A 16,029-nucleotide genomic window follows, 5' to 3' on the forward strand; every position below is an offset into this window, starting at 1 on the left:
TTCTGATTTAGCACCACAGTCACAATTTTCATTGATCAGTATTGACATTGTGGATTTTAAATTTGAGTCCTCAGCTAACTTTGTTGGGTTGGGACTCTCAGCTGTGGGCTGCCCTAAATCTCCGCTCCTTTTGTAGTAGGATTTGTTCAGCAGTTTTGCTTATCTTTCCCTTCCTCAACTGAATAAACTGGATCAGCTATTTAAACTGTACAAGCATATTAGTGGTCCTCTGGCATCTGGCCATTTTTATTGTCTAACAACCTACGTTTTACAAGCATTAAACTGATATGCTTTCATCCATATTCACTTAGAGTGAATTACTGATGCTGATAGAGCTTCATTTGAAAAAAATAAGATAACACGTTTTTTTTTTTTAAGTTTCATATGCCTCTTGCTCTCCTTTCTACAGACCTGTGGGTGCTACTTTTCCACCTCCAACCAGAGAAGTTCACAGTTTTACTCCAATCCTGCAGATGCAGTGAAAGACATCCCCAGTGGAGCTACCATACTGGTGGGGGGTAAGATATACTTTCACAAACACATTTGAAAGCTGTAGGATCGTTACATATAGCCCAGCTTTAAAATGTTATGCTAATTCATTTAATTCTCAGGTGTTAGAAAATAGATCGTATGTCAGTCTTTGTTGTGGATCTCAATAGAACTGTGTCTGATGTGCTGGTTGACTACCATCCACACACACAGGACACACAAATTCCACAGCTCTTATTTATAGTTAAGTCCGCTGTGACATTGTTGAACATTTTCCACTGTGTCATTCTTCTACACGAGGAGGAAAAAACAGACGGAGGGAAATCAGAATGGTGCAGTGTAATATTAGAAAAGTTGAGTAAAGCTACATACAGGACTACAATTATTTGTGGCCTGTTTCAAGGTTAACTATGTAATCGGGCCACTGGGATCCTGTCATATGTTCTATTTACTATTTTTTATGTTTCAACACAGGCTTTGGATTGTGTGGTATCCCAGAGAATCTTATCAACAGTTTACTGAAGACCGGAGTGAAGGGTCTCACTGCCGTCAGCAACAATGCAGGGTAAGTGTGTGTGGAAGGGAGCGTATTATGTTGGTTCATGCTTAACACACCTGCAGGTGTCCCCTGTCCTGTAAATAGTGTCATGTTTGGATTCAACATCTTAATCTGGGAATATTTGCAGGAAAGTGTCTCATAGCATTTGTAATAAAATTAAATGTTTAAGAGCTTTTTCACTAGTATTTAAAGTCCCAAATACAAGTGACTGATCTTTCTTAGTCTTGATTTGAACCTGAGTTGTTATTTACTCCAACTTATCTCCTTACAGACCTGTTTTAACCTCATATTGAAGAGATATTGGTGACCTTGCTGTGTTTTAAAATAGGCTGACCTGACCTGGAGAAATGCCAACAAGTTAGCTTCTGATAAGTTATCTCAGTTAAAGGCACAAGGAAAAGGTTTATTGCCGTGACGGCCAATCCTTCAGTAGTCAGGTGATATTGTGTCCTTGCTCTCAGTGGGACAGACTTTCTAGAAATAATTTCAGAGGTTTCCTTTCTAGTACATGGCAATAAGCTTCTGATCTCCATATTGTGTTCTGTCTTTTTAGTGCACAGCTTGATCTGCAGAATGGTTATTTGTATCAATGTATTCTGCTAAACACTGGGTTCATGCTTCAGTGTTAGGAAAAACCTGAATCAAGATAAACTTAGAAAGAAAATCATTTTATTTTTCGAGACTGAAATGCAACATGTACACATACTCTGGCAACTGAGCTTTTCACTGCAATTTTCCTGGGCGTTGTTTAGCATAATACTGTCTGTCTCTCTTGCATACTTGGAAACGGTCTTTGTCTTACCAGTTTCATGTTGCACCATTCTCTTATAATTGAATCCTAGTGTGCCCAGTTACCACTCAGTAAATGTAGTTTTATCTTAATTGTTTAAATAGCAATACTGACACTTTGGACAGCGACCAACACCTCTTCTCTACTAAAATATAAAGCAGATTCTGCAAAATTAAAGGATTTCCCTCTGAATCCAGACTGAAATTTCAAATCACATATATTTCAACACCACACAAATAATTTTATGTGTTTATTACAGTCTTCATAACTGAATTCTTTAAGCTTTTGATGTTGAAAAATGAGTCAGCTGTTTGCTGTTAAAAAAGCTTAATAATACAAAAAAAGATGCATATCTTCAGCTTTTCAAAAACTGCACACTGCACACAACAAAAAACAGAGAGTACAATGTGAATTTCATACCTGAGAACATTTGAAGCTGAAAGTGTAAAAAAAAGAAAACTGTGGTCCACTTTGAAATCATTTGCAATATGGTCTGTTTTTCTTATTAGGAAATATTTTTCTTCTTCGCATGGTTGTGCCTGGATTGGTATTGCCAAAGGGGTAGAGTGTTAAACTAGACGGTGGCTTTTTTGAGGAACTTACAGGAATTGATCACTCTTTTTTTGTGTGTGTGTTTTTTTTTAACAAGGCTAACATCATATCATTCACTTAAGTGCAATATACATACAATGCCAAGAGTAAAATGCAGACTCAACTTTGGAAAAGACTTGTCTATGCTGACAAGAGTCAACATCAAAGTCACTGCACAGACTGTTTAAATTTCCTCTGTGTAAGTAGTTGATTTAGTCCGGGGGGGAAAAAAACTGACCTATGAAGTGTGTTAATGTGCTTCACAGAAGTTACTCTTCACCAGACTTCTGTTGTGGACTTCGATTTTTGGTGAATATTGATTCTTGCAACAGATACTCAAAAATGTTTGCTCAAATGGAAATGTGTTTGCGCTTGGCCTTTCCTCTAAATCTGATCCATTACTCCCCTAAATGTTTTCCCTCTGCAGACATTAGTTGTTGGGGAAGATTGTAACCACTTGCAAATAGTACATCAAGTGTACTATATGAACTATAGTACATGTAGTACACTTGATGTTTGTGTCTCTGTGAATACTGGCTTGACAGGGGCTTACAGACAGAGATAGGTATGCATCTGGCTTATAATGGCTTGGGAGGGGAGTTGAAAATTGAGTTACACAGACGTTGGCAAGAATGTATTAGATGTGATTATTCTTGTTTTATGTAACCTCTCAGGCCTGTGTGTATCTGTGGTTTCTCGTTCACAGTTGAATCTTGTTTAAAATTCCTGGCTCTGTAGGGAAGAGGGACGAGGGCTAGAAGGGGATAGAAGTAGTTATATAACATTTTAATTTTAGAATAAAGTTCCCTGAAGCTGAAAACTCCCCTTACTTTGCTTGCTCCTTTTTTGAATGTCTCAATGGTTTGTAAATCCTTTTCAATGAAACCTGAAAAACAAGTATTGCTTTGTGGTTTCAAGGATTTCACACTAACCATGTGTTACCTTGTATTATCTCAGAAATAAGGAATAATGCAGACATGATAACAGAGAGAGGAAATTAACTTAAAATGTGAACATCTACCAGCCACTGACAGATAAATGTTCAAATTAGCCAGCCACTCATAGTAAATCATTAGCCTATTTTGTGTCTGAAACCTACCAGACACTTTAATATTTTTCAGCTGTGAGCTCTTCACAATATGAACACCAGGTTGGAAATTAACTTTTTAAAATGTGAACATCTACCAGCCACTGACAGATACATGTTCAAATTAGCCAGCCACTCATAGTTAATCATTAGCCTATTTTGTATCTGAAATCTACCAGACACTTTCATAGTTTATCAGTATTTGGCTGGTGGCAAATAAATTAGGGCTGTAGTCTGCTGGTCGACTGGTTGATTAGTTAATCGATTAGTTGAAGCTCATGTACGATTTTAGTCGACTAAGATTTTCTTTGGTTGACTACAGCCCTAAAATAAATATGGATTGTTGAAGTAATAAAAATATGACACATTAACTTTTGTGAATGGAAATCTTTTCCTTAATGACCTCACATGAATCTTAACAAAAAGTAAGTGGAATGTATTTGACAATTTTTGCAGACTGGGGAGACTGAATGCTGTACTGGTAAAGGAAAAATGATCCCACTTATCAATGGAGATTGAATACACTGTTTGTACAATAGACATTGCTGACCTATTTTTGGCAGATGTGAAAGGCAAGTATAATTTGTATGTACTTTTGGAACTGCTGCCTGGTTACAGTGTCATTTATACACATCCTGGTTGAGAAAGTTGTCTGTCACTTTGTCCCTATACAGTAATCATTACCAATAACCACAGGTGGTGATGCATTTTTTGTCCTTTGAATTGTGTAGCATTATGGGAAATGTCTGGCTGTGTGTCTCACCACTAACAAGTGAACACAGCCACTTTACTTCGTAGAACACTGACACTGTGGGCTCTTTATGCAGTGTAATTTGAGATGAGAGGGATTCAACTGTACACCAGAGCAGATTATTGAGCTGTGATAGAACTACCACCGCCTCCAGCTTTATATTTGTTTTAATCATGTGCTTCAGAAATGAGACCCTGGTAGCTGAATAGTTACTGCACAACCACAACGGCCCTGGTTCAGTTCTAGCCAGGGACCTTTGTTGCATTTGTTGACCTTGTTTCTTGTCTGCCTTTAAACTGCTCACTATCCAATACACAAAAATACACACAGAATGAATTCTGTTTAAAATGCTGCAACATTTAAGTTAAAGATCACTGTAGACACTTAATGTTGCATTCTGAAATTGACAAGATTTTAGTCCTCAAATAGGCATGCATACACATGAGTTTAATATACAAGAAAAAACAAAAAAACATCAGTTGTCACACACACACAATATAAGTAGTGTGTGTGACAGGGTACTTATCACAGTTATCTGTTTTTGGTATTCTGGGCGCACATGGCCTACATATCTTGTCAGCTGACCTGAGATTAGAATTAAGGACAAAGCAATGGTTTCTGGTTCTCAGCTCCTCAGGACACAAAGAGGAAGAAGAACCAAATCCTTACAAAGCTCAGCTTTCCTATCTGCAGCAATTAGTAGGAGCAGAGACAGAGCAAAATGCATTTGTCTTAATTATTGTAGAGAAATTATTCTACATGTACATACTGTATATATTTTGTAATTTTAGTATTACACAAAGTAAATTGGTCATTGAAATGAACTTTCAATATTATTTGATTGCACTGTGTTCTTAGAGAACATGCATGTAATCAAACAGAATGGGAAATACTTGATAACACGTTAGATAGGAATTGAATCTTGTCTTGTATCACAAGACAATACCCTGTTTAAAGCAGTTTTATACACCAATCAGCTACAACATTACAACACACAGTACATCACAGCTTGCTGCATATGGGGCAGCGTTAGGCACAGACTGGTCAGAGGGCCCATGCTGACCCCTGTCCACTGCTGAAAGCAACCGCAATGGGCACATGAGCATCAGAACCGGACCATGGAACAATGGAAGGTGGTCTGATCTGACGAATCACATTTTCTTTTACATCACATGGATGGCCGAGTGTGTGTGCGTTGTTTACCTGGGGAAGAGATGGCACCAGGATGAACTATGGGAAGAAGGCAAGCCGGTGGAGGCAATGTGATGCTCTGGGCAATGTTCTACTGGGAAACCTTTGGTCTTGGCATTCATTTGGATGTTACTTTGGCACGCACCACCTACCTAAACATTGTTGGTGACCAAGTACACCCCCGTCATGGCAACGGTGTTCCTTGATTCCTCTTTCAGCAGGATAATGCGCCCTGCCACACTGCAAAAATTGCTCAGGAACGGTTTGAGGAACATGACAAAGAATTCAAGGTGTTGCCTTGGTCTCCAAATTCCCCAGATCGCAATCCGATCAAGCATCTGTGGGATGTGCTGTAAAAACAAGTCAGATCCATGGAGGCCCCACCTCACAACTTACAGGACTTAAAGGATCTGCTGCTAACAAGGTGCTGCCAGATACTAGAGGACACCTTCAGAGGTCTTGTGGAGTCCATGCCTCCACGAGTCAGAGCTGTTTTGGCGGCACAAGGGGGACCTACACAATATTAGACAGGTGGTTTTAATGTTGTGGCTGATTGGTGTATGTTTCATGAAGAAGTTTTATGAAGACTATACCTTCATGGGTTAATGACTGACCAGCCTCACAGAGTCAGTCCTCTCATAGCTGCTGGCCTGTTTCATGAGCATTTCAGCAACTGTGGTGACACAATAACTTTCCACAGTCACACAAAGTTAGGAAAGAGTTTCACAATACTATGTTTAGGAATGAGGAGTTTTTCTTGCTGTCAAATCATGATGATTTTCCCATGTCTGAAATTCTGTGACATCCTTTATAACTGTTTGAACCATTCTTTAAAAAGACAATTTAATATACCTGATCAGTAGAAAAAATGCCTCTACAAATCTCTACAAATTTAAATACATTAATATAAAAAAATGCAACAGAGAATAATTGAATGCATAAATATTTGCATATTTTGAGTCACTATAGAGTTACATTTAGCAGCAATTACAGCCTTGAGTGTTGTAGGTCTGAATCAACTTTGCACTGTAGTTTTTCCCCATACTTCTTTTCCTAAATTACTCAAGCTCTGTCAAGTTGAATGGAGACCAACAGCGAACAGCGTTTCAGACAATATTTTCATAATTATAGTATCTTCCAAAAGAAACTCATCCTTTTTTAGTTTTACTGAATAACCTCTTTCTGAAATTATGATGCATAGTAGAGTACAAAACAGAGTGCTTTTCATTTTCTACTTCATTTAACGGCATTATTGACATAGCCAATCCTGTTCTTCAGGACAAACAACATCCTGTCTCCAAATGTAATGTAAGATACCACATCTAATTTGGGCACACAAAGATAATGTCCTTTCAGGCAGATTCAATTTCACATAATTTTCAGTGCTAAACTCAGTTTTGAGTAAACCATATGTTCTAAAATTGGCTTATTTCGAAATCCCGTTAGCCCATTTTTCTTTAGACTGAAAAACAAAATCTCTTATCAAACCAATTTTAATATTTTCTTTGTGTCCGTTTCCTCACACCCTACTTTTTAAAATAAATGCACATACTCTACCCTGAGAACATTTGTGTGTGTGTCCCACATGAGGATTTTCTTGAAGTCTGCTTTTGTTCATACCCACCACTCTGTTCAACAGTCCACTCATACAAACAGCCCGACTTACTTCACAGGGTTCCCACCCCACACCTGCTGCCACAGCTGTGGTTTGAGCAAATCTTTTACTCCCAAAAAGTATTTCATGGCTTTGTAAGTTTCAAATCCCCACACCCCAGCAGCATAATCCAAACACAGAGCATGCACAGGCTTGGTAGAGATAAATGTATGTGGAGAAACCGAAATTGGTACATTTAGTTTCATTCATGACTCCACCTAAAGCCCCACCAGCTGGTTTAGAGAGCAATGTTGTCCCTTTTACAAAATTAATATGTCCATCTAGATAAAAACCAATATATTTATTTTAATATATGAACTCTAATGTTTTTTATTTTCTTTATTTTTCTGAGGGCCCCAGAAAGATTAGCTGTTCCAAATAAATCCAGATATGATCCAAATAAATAAAAGCTCTAAGCACTTATCTCCAAACATAAATTTTAACTTACTTATGGGTTGTGATGAGAGTCTAAAGTGCATTATATTTGTTTTCTCTGTGTTTTGCAGATGGTTGTCTTCTGCACATTTTCCTCTGTCTTTGCAATGAAAACAACATTGGCTGCATAAAGAAGGGCTCTAGCATTTAATTCATCACACTTCACACCACATTCCAACTGATCAATAGCGTTAACAAGACCATTAATATAGATTGCAAACCATGTTGGAGAGAATACATTGCCCTGCTTAACCCTTAGAAACCAATTGATAGTAAAATCATTTATCCTAACACGAGCTTCTGGGGTCTATAAGAGAGACACTATAGCTTGAAAAAAGCTGCCATTTACAGTTTAATTTAGTATATGCTTCAGAATCAAATGCTTTTTGAAAGTCAATAAAACAAGCAAAAGTATACTGTGTTTTAATGTATTTCTTTCTACAATACAAATTGAAGAAATGTAGTCAATACAGGCCCTGCTTTTTCTAAAATTGTTCTGTGTATAAATCTGTGTGACTTTGAATTTGTATTATTTTTTTCTCATTTATTTGTGAAGAATATGTTTTTGTGTAAATTATCAAAATTGTAGTATTAAGCCAAGCTTCTCTGTCTTGGTATATATGAAATAAAGCGCAGTTGAACTCATCTGAAAACCAGCTATGTTTGTTTGTTTTCTTCAGAGTGGATAACTTTGGCCTGGGCCTGCTCCTTCAGACTAAGCAGATCAAGAGGATGATCTCCTCATATGTCGGGGAGAATGCAGAGTTTGAGCGACAGTATCTGGCAGGGGAGTTGGAGGTGGAACTGACACCACAGGTTAGTCAGAAAGCACTTGAATTTTCACACAAACAAATAAAAAAAGATAACCGCACATGAAAAACACACATTCATAAACCAAATTCACTCAAGAAGTCTTGACATGTTTAATTCCCATATCCAAATAGTCAGACTTCACACTGTATACGTTGTGTACTTGACAGAAACAAAGTCATGCGGTGGAGCCTTTATCCGTTGAGTCTCATCCTAATCTGTCACATTTTTCTCCACAGGGTACTCTGGCAGAAAGGATCAGGGCTGGGGGTGCTGGGATTCCAGCCTTCTTCACAGCCACAGGCTATGGCACACTGATCCAAGAGGGAGGTTCTCCTATCAAATACAACAAAGATGGCAGCATTGCCATTGCCAGCGAGAAGAGACAGGTGAGAAAACTATCTTTCACTATTCTTCTGTTACTCATTCTCGTGTGTGGAAACAAATCTTGCAGTAATGACTCTCCCTCAAACAAAAAAAAAAAAAACAAATCTAATTGTGGATAGTTCTGATAATGCTGTAGAACAGGTCAACATGTTCCTCTTCAACTGCATTCAGTGCCACTCACTCCTTAAATTGTGATTTTCATTGTGCACAGGTGCAGGAGTTCAATGGCAGGCACTACATCATGGAAAAGGCTATTACTGGAGACTTTGCTCTGGTCAAGGCATGGAAGGCTGACAAGGCTGGAAACATTGTTTTCAGGTAACTGCTGAAATGGAAGCCCATAATGCACACAAAATAGTTTGTGATGTTGTTGAATTACACAGAATTATCTACTAGTCACACAACATTAGCACAGACATATTCAATTACACCGGTGCCAGTATTTACCCTGTAAAGGATTCAGCTTTTTCCTGCCTCAGGATGTATAAGACTAGTCTTAATCACCTTGGTCGTGTTTGCACAACAGTCAGCACATATGGTATCATGTGGCAAGAATGAAACAGTCATTTAGGGAAGGTCGTGGAAAATATTTTTTTCTCTTTGAAATGTTCCTGGCGAACAGGATTTACGTTGACCTTGACCTTACCTTCTGAGCAGTTCCTGAAGGTCATATGGACAGATTCTAATCAGTACAATTTAAGCCTGCTGTAGTTCTTATTTACAGTATATATTAAATAATATACTATAGATAAGAACTATAATGTTTTTTATCAACTTTTACATTCAGAACTATTCAGGCAGCACAGGATATGGCTACTGATCATTGCAGATTTAGCATTGCAGTTAAACAATCTGATCTTTCAATGAGTCAAAAAAGTTTAATCATCAACTTACCTTTACATGAATGAACCCCTCACGAGTTGTTATAACGCAAAATAAAATAATAAAAGTAAAATAAATAAAATAAAATAAATCAGGAAAATCTGCCCCTCGTCTGGTACAGCCTCAGAGAGGTCATATGAACCAACATGGTTGCAAATTATTGTGAATTAGTTTGGTTTCGACACAGAACATTATTATTTAGAGTAGATGTAGTAAAGTCTTCCTCCACAAGAGGGCAGTGTCCTCTAGTAAACTACCAGCTTACTGTATACTGGATATAAGACAATGGAAATCACAGTGATAGATCATGAGTTTACTTGCTCATCTCTGCTTTTTGGTAAATAATTCTTTACCTCATGTTTGTTTTAATACAACATATTTCTTGCTCTTTTATGTCAGGAAAACAGCCAGAAACTTCAACCAGCCCATGTGCAAGGCAGCCAAAACCACCATAGTTGAGGTATGCATTTCCCACATCACAATCACACGCTTACCCTGATGTCTACCTGGAACATCTGCTGGCTTAGCTATCAGTGGACTCACCAACTCAAAATCTATTGATTTCAGCTTTGCCTTTATTGGTTTTCATGCCTTATGCACACTTCAAATATCTAGAAATTTAGCTATTGTGCTCCCCACAGCTGGAAATGTCCCCTTTGGCAAAAATGTAAATAATATGAAAATCTTGAGCTTAGAGAATACATCTCCACATATATTGACATAAATATCCTACATCAAAGCCATTCTTAATTCAGTGCCTCCTGAAACTGATCTGTAAAGAGCCCAAGCGTGAATTTGTGTTTCAACTAGAATTAGAATTTCTTCACCATCCACATCTACCAAGAACCTGTGGAGTAAAGAAAACATTTTAATGATCATTTGAGTTTTGAATCCAAGTACAAAAAAGCAGTATTCAACCTATACATCACATTGACAGCAGAGCAACAAAACACAGATATCATTTTGAATGGATGCTATCTAACCACCTACGAAGGACAAGGTAGAAAGAACAAGGTTATATCTTTTTTTTTTCTATGCCGAATGGACCACCGAGACGGGCTTGTTATATGTAGGTGTAAGGCCAAAGATTTGTTTTGTGGTCTAACTGTTAGACCTCAGGTAAAATTAATAGAGTAGAAGTTTAAAGATGTTGGCCTCCATCTGTACGGCCAGAAATGGAGTATCCTGCCATCTCAGGCCTCTCAGTTCTGTGTCATACCTAGTTTCATTCTATCTGTCTGGTTGCCCACTTATCTAGCTTTTGACAGTCTAGAAATGTGATAGCTCATCTCTTCTTCTTTGCGTATGTATGTGTGTGTCTTTTGGTCTCCCTCTCCGCCCCTCCAACACACAAACAGCTTCACACCTCCCATATAAGCACCGTTGGATTCGGAGAGCAGCAGGGGGAAAAACTGTGTGTGTGAAAACCATAAAACACGGATGCCTTCTGAAAATAAATTGGCAGCAAAGGGTCTCTCATAAATCTAACAGCGCAAGCACATTTTCAATTATTCCACGGCTGCTGGACCTTAGATTTAGACTGCTGTTGATTAGAAATGTCTGTGACCAAATTGGGAGAGTAAATTTTGTGACTATAGAGCTGATGTGGAGGCTTCATGGTCAATTGATCGCTAAAATTTGGTTTATAGCGGCAAGCAGTAGGGATGCACCAATCTGACTTTTTCAGTCCCAATACCAGTACCGATACCTGGGATATAGGTATCGGCTGATACTGAGCACTGATCCGATACCAGTGTTAAATTAATAAGCTATATGCCTCACTGCGTGGAAGGGACTGGGTTCATTCTTTTATGTGAAAGACAAAACCAAACTTGACTTAAACATTGCTTTCCTAACTTTGTAAAACAAAATGTAACAGATAAATGCATAGCTATAAATTTACTGAATTATTATTAATTAAAATAATGTTATCTGATACCAGATCGGCCCAATTTCACCAATACCTGATCCAGCTATTTGAGTCAGTATCGGACTGATATCAGTATCAACTGGTGCATCTCTAGTAAGTGGCATAGGTATTAATTCGTTTTAAGACAACAGCAGACAACAAACACTATCATGTGCATGTGACCATGATGACAATGATAGATATGAATGAATTATTAAGAATCAGTATGATATAGTAGATATTCCCCAGTTTACTCTACAGGGATAATGAGACTAGTCGCACTGACAGCAGTGATGCCACAGAGAAATGTGCCTGTATGACGTCTGCTGGAGCTGTGATGTAGACGGTAGTGACATGAATGACAATGCAGCTCTGCTTAGAGAGCTGCAATGAGATGCAAGCATAATTGGTTGGATTTAATATTGTCTGCTTCAAGTTTTGTACCCCCAGACTCATCTGCTCAGGTTGTTTTCGATGAGAGGAGAGGATGAAGCGATTGTTTATCCCAGGCTTCACTTGTACTGATAAATACAAGTGTTGGGGCTTTTTTTTCATTCCCAGGTGCATTTTTAAGATTTTTTTCATGCAGTTTCTGGTTCCATACAGTGGAGAGTTGGCAGGGATGATAGGAAGGAGAGAGGGAAGGAAGGATGTGACAAGTTGTGAGCGAGATTCAGATCCCACATATCAAATGCGGCCAGGATGCACCTGACATGCTTCAGTTAACAAGGTCTGAGAAAAAGTTATGAACACAGCCTCAGCAAACTCAAGGACTCATAAATAATTGCTTAACTTAATTTCTCAAACAAGGACACAGTATAGAGTAACAGCCTTTTTAATGGAGCACTAGACATAGGTGTGTAGCCTAAAAAAACAGTTATTATAAATGGCCTATTTATGATAGAATGAATTAATGTCACATCTCAGTCAATTAACTTCACCAAAAACACATTCCAAAGCCTCACACAGACCATGTTATTTTGGGAGAGGAAAGCTCTGCATTTTTGCATCTAAACTTAATCCACTGAATCCATTTAAATACAATTTGATGTTCTGTGCCATCACTAAAACCAGGCTGTGTCAAACAAACTGTGTCAGTCTCAGACTAGTCTTTGAAGATTTTTTTGCATTTCATTCCTTTTTCATGTCATGTTCTAATAACAAATAGTCCTTTCAGACACTTGTCATCCACATGTCAAGTAAATACTTCTATGCAGTAGGGCATCTGTTGTAAATTGTGCTGCTGCCTGACAAACGGTATCAAACAGCATTTTTGAATGTTGAATTAGAATTTAGTATATTTCAAAACAAATACATTCTGTGGTTATCAAGTTGTTTTATGTCTGCCAAAATTAAAATTCTTTAACAGTGACACTTAGCCATTTCATATTTCTAGTTGTAAATAATAAATAAAACATGGCTCCTAATGTAAAATGCAGTAAGTAAAACAGATATCTGATCTAAAATAAAATAGAATTTAAAATATGTATTTTGAGTTACATTTATGAGTAAGATTTAGTAGTGTGTGTCTGACATCAGGTGATTTGTCAGATTGTATCCACCATGCTTTGTAGTGTCTTTTTTATGGCCGTGCAGGAAACACATAGACATTATCTATGAAAAGCCTACTTATTGGTGACAATAAAGTGATAGGCCTGTATTGCAGTACCCATTAAGAACCTTTTATCTCTGATAGTGAAGCAATTACTGTCTCTCTGAAAATAAATTTATCTTTAGGATTCAGTGCATGCCTGGTCATAAATCTGGTCATATGCTGTCAATATTGACCCTGAGCTCATTGAGGCTGTGAGAGGAACAAACAGGCAGGGTCAGGTGTTTTTGAGGCTATTCATTTAACTTTGTGTTTTCTGTCAGGTTAGGCCAGCGTACTGCAAGCTCTTAAATGATCATATTGCATTATTTATGCATATTGCATAAATACTGCTGAGCTCCTCCTTGACACATGGCAAAAGCTTGTGCCTCCTTTTTAGCCTCTTGAATGAAATTTTTGTTTAGCCGACCCACTCCTCTCTAATGGTTGTTTGAATTACCTGTGATTGAACTTTTAACTTGAATACTCAAGTTCCTCAGTAGATCTGCAGGTGGTTTACTTACATTTGATATGTGTGCCACGATTTATAATAATTTAGATTCATGACCATCAGTCATCAAAATATGTTGATTTTTATTTAATTTTGAACACCTCCCTCATTTAAGGCTCAGTGAACATGCAGTGTACGTGCACATAATACATTAAAGCACTAAGGTCCAGCAGGACTGTAGTTTATCAATAACTAATGGATAATGCCAGATTTGTGTAAGAAACATCATGTCAACATTTTCCATGATTTTTCCATGATATATTAATTATCATTCTATTATATTGTATTATACATCCCAGTATGGTATGTCCTCATACATATGCTTTTATTAAAGATGAATAATTGACAAACACCAACAAAACCTGATTCTCTCAAGTCCCTAACTGCTGGCGTATCATTTTAGCTCTCGTCCCAATTGTGATACATACCTCTACTTCTTTTTAAGCTGAATTTATATTACAAGAGGCAGAAAGGGTGTCAGAAAATGAGATAACACAAAAGCACTTTGAAAATTACCAGATCATCACCAGCTCCTGCCATGGTTGCTAGGCAACCAAACCTTGCTATTCAATTGTTGAATGTTCCATGGTATCCAGCTGGTCCCGTTATTCCCTTATCTCAGGTACAGTGAAAGGCCCCAGTGCATTGTGGGATACAATACGCTAGAGACTGAATCAAAGCAGTGTTTTCTGTTGTCGTTCGATCATCAGTCACAGTAAAGGCTCAACTGCATTCTTTTAATATGGCGATGCAGTGGTGCGGGTACATGAAGTGAATAAATGTGTTTGCACAAATGTGTGTTTTGTTCTTTTTACCAGGCCAGGGGTTTAATCGGATATAAATGGCCTTCATCCTCAGAGCTTAAACAACACATAACAACAGATAATACTGTTGCGACAAAAAACCTGCACATTTGCAAAAAGTACAGGCAATCGTTGTTTCAGTTATGAATTGTGCAACATGAACTAGGTGAAGGTAATGTGGGTTTTTTTTGTCTCAAATATTTGGCCTTGGAATGATGATGAGGTGTTATCATGACCCATTACGTCTTTTTTGTGGTACATAATGCCTTGTCTGCGTGCTGCTGGAATTTCAATTATTTATCACAGCCAACATTTTCAGTGCTGTTTTACAGCACTTACTATGCCTTGTTGAGTTTGCTTGCCTTGTTCTTGCCTTGTGTCCTCGACTAACTCCATTACTCAAGCTACTATTGGCAAATAATTATAAATCCACTCATTTTCCCCACCATTTCCTGCCTAAAGAGGTTTATGAATAAGATTTTGTGTGCACAAGATGTCTAATGAATGCCATAATTTCTGTCTGTATTTTGCATGAGTTGTAGGTCAGGAAATGTGGTCTAGGTGGATCCTTTATCCAGCCTTTGTTTGGATCTTCACCACAGTGTTGCAAAAATGATCTGTAGCTCTCATGTAATAAGATTAATAAACCAGATGTAAATATGGCTTTGAATCCAAACTGATTAAAAATACTGATTATCCAACAGAATATGGGCACATTTTGTGTTTAGTATTTCTACAAAGGTATTGCAGTCTACCGAGTAGTGTGACATAAAATGTGACAGCAACAAAGTTAACATTGTCATGAGTGTAGTGTCACTTTTTTTCTCTCTTTTACTTTGAACTGAAACCTCTCCTGAGCAGATGATGGTAATTGCATGTCTAGCTCAGCTACAACCACAGCAAAGTGCTGTAATATCAATGGACAGATGGGTATAAAAGCCTTTGACATCATTTTTTCCCCCTTAAATGTGTATAGGCTCATTTGTATGCATGTGTTAGAAGGAAATATGCCACAGCGACACAGGTAGCTTTAATACTTACACTTTTCCATTTATCAGAGACTATCTTGAAATGCAAGACTACAAATCAGGTCATAAATGGGCCAACTTAATGGTGATAGGGGACAATAAAATGCATTTATTGTTGTCTTGAATGGAACACACATGACCAAGAACTGAGCCTGTGAATTAAGGATCTAGTAAGTCAAGTAGTAAAGGCCATAGACTTGATTATGAAATATTCCTAACATCTCAGACATTGCAACATAATTCTGTGCTACATTATCTCTTAAACAGACTACATATAGTTTATAAATATAATGCACCACAAGCTTACTACTTAATAACTTATTTAGAAAACTGGTGCATATTTCTGTGCAACTTATTAAACATATAATTGATATTGAAGTCACATTAAATTAGTTCACCTAATGTATTCTGTGGGCTAGCAACTGCTCAGGTCAGGGCTGTCATGCATAGATTCAAACATTTGAAGATATTTTCTTGTGTTGACCTGAACAGGAAGGTAGATCAATATTTTATAACTAGCATATTTTACTACCTACCTTTTTTGGGATATTGCTGGCAGTA

The 16,029-nt window shown here is 37.6% G+C and overlaps 1 protein-coding gene across 1 annotated transcript in view; it reads left to right on the plus strand.

Moving 5' to 3' along the window:
* oxct1a (3-oxoacid CoA transferase 1a) overlaps positions 1-16,029 on the plus strand; it is a 47,721-nt gene that overhangs the window by 1,354 nt on the left and 30,338 nt on the right. The window contains exons 2-7 of the mRNA XM_042421996.1: positions 410-518; positions 964-1,054; positions 8,228-8,363; positions 8,597-8,746; positions 8,956-9,062; positions 10,026-10,086. Coding sequence (XP_042277930.1) covers positions 410-518; positions 964-1,054; positions 8,228-8,363; positions 8,597-8,746; positions 8,956-9,062; positions 10,026-10,086 — 654 coding nt within the window. The remainder of the gene's footprint in view (positions 1-409; positions 519-963; positions 1,055-8,227; positions 8,364-8,596; positions 8,747-8,955; positions 9,063-10,025; positions 10,087-16,029) is intronic.

This window comes from Thunnus maccoyii, chromosome 9 (assembly GCF_910596095.1).
Source record: "Thunnus maccoyii chromosome 9, fThuMac1.1, whole genome shotgun sequence".
NCBI lineage: Eukaryota > Metazoa > Chordata > Actinopteri > Scombriformes > Scombridae > Thunnus > Thunnus maccoyii.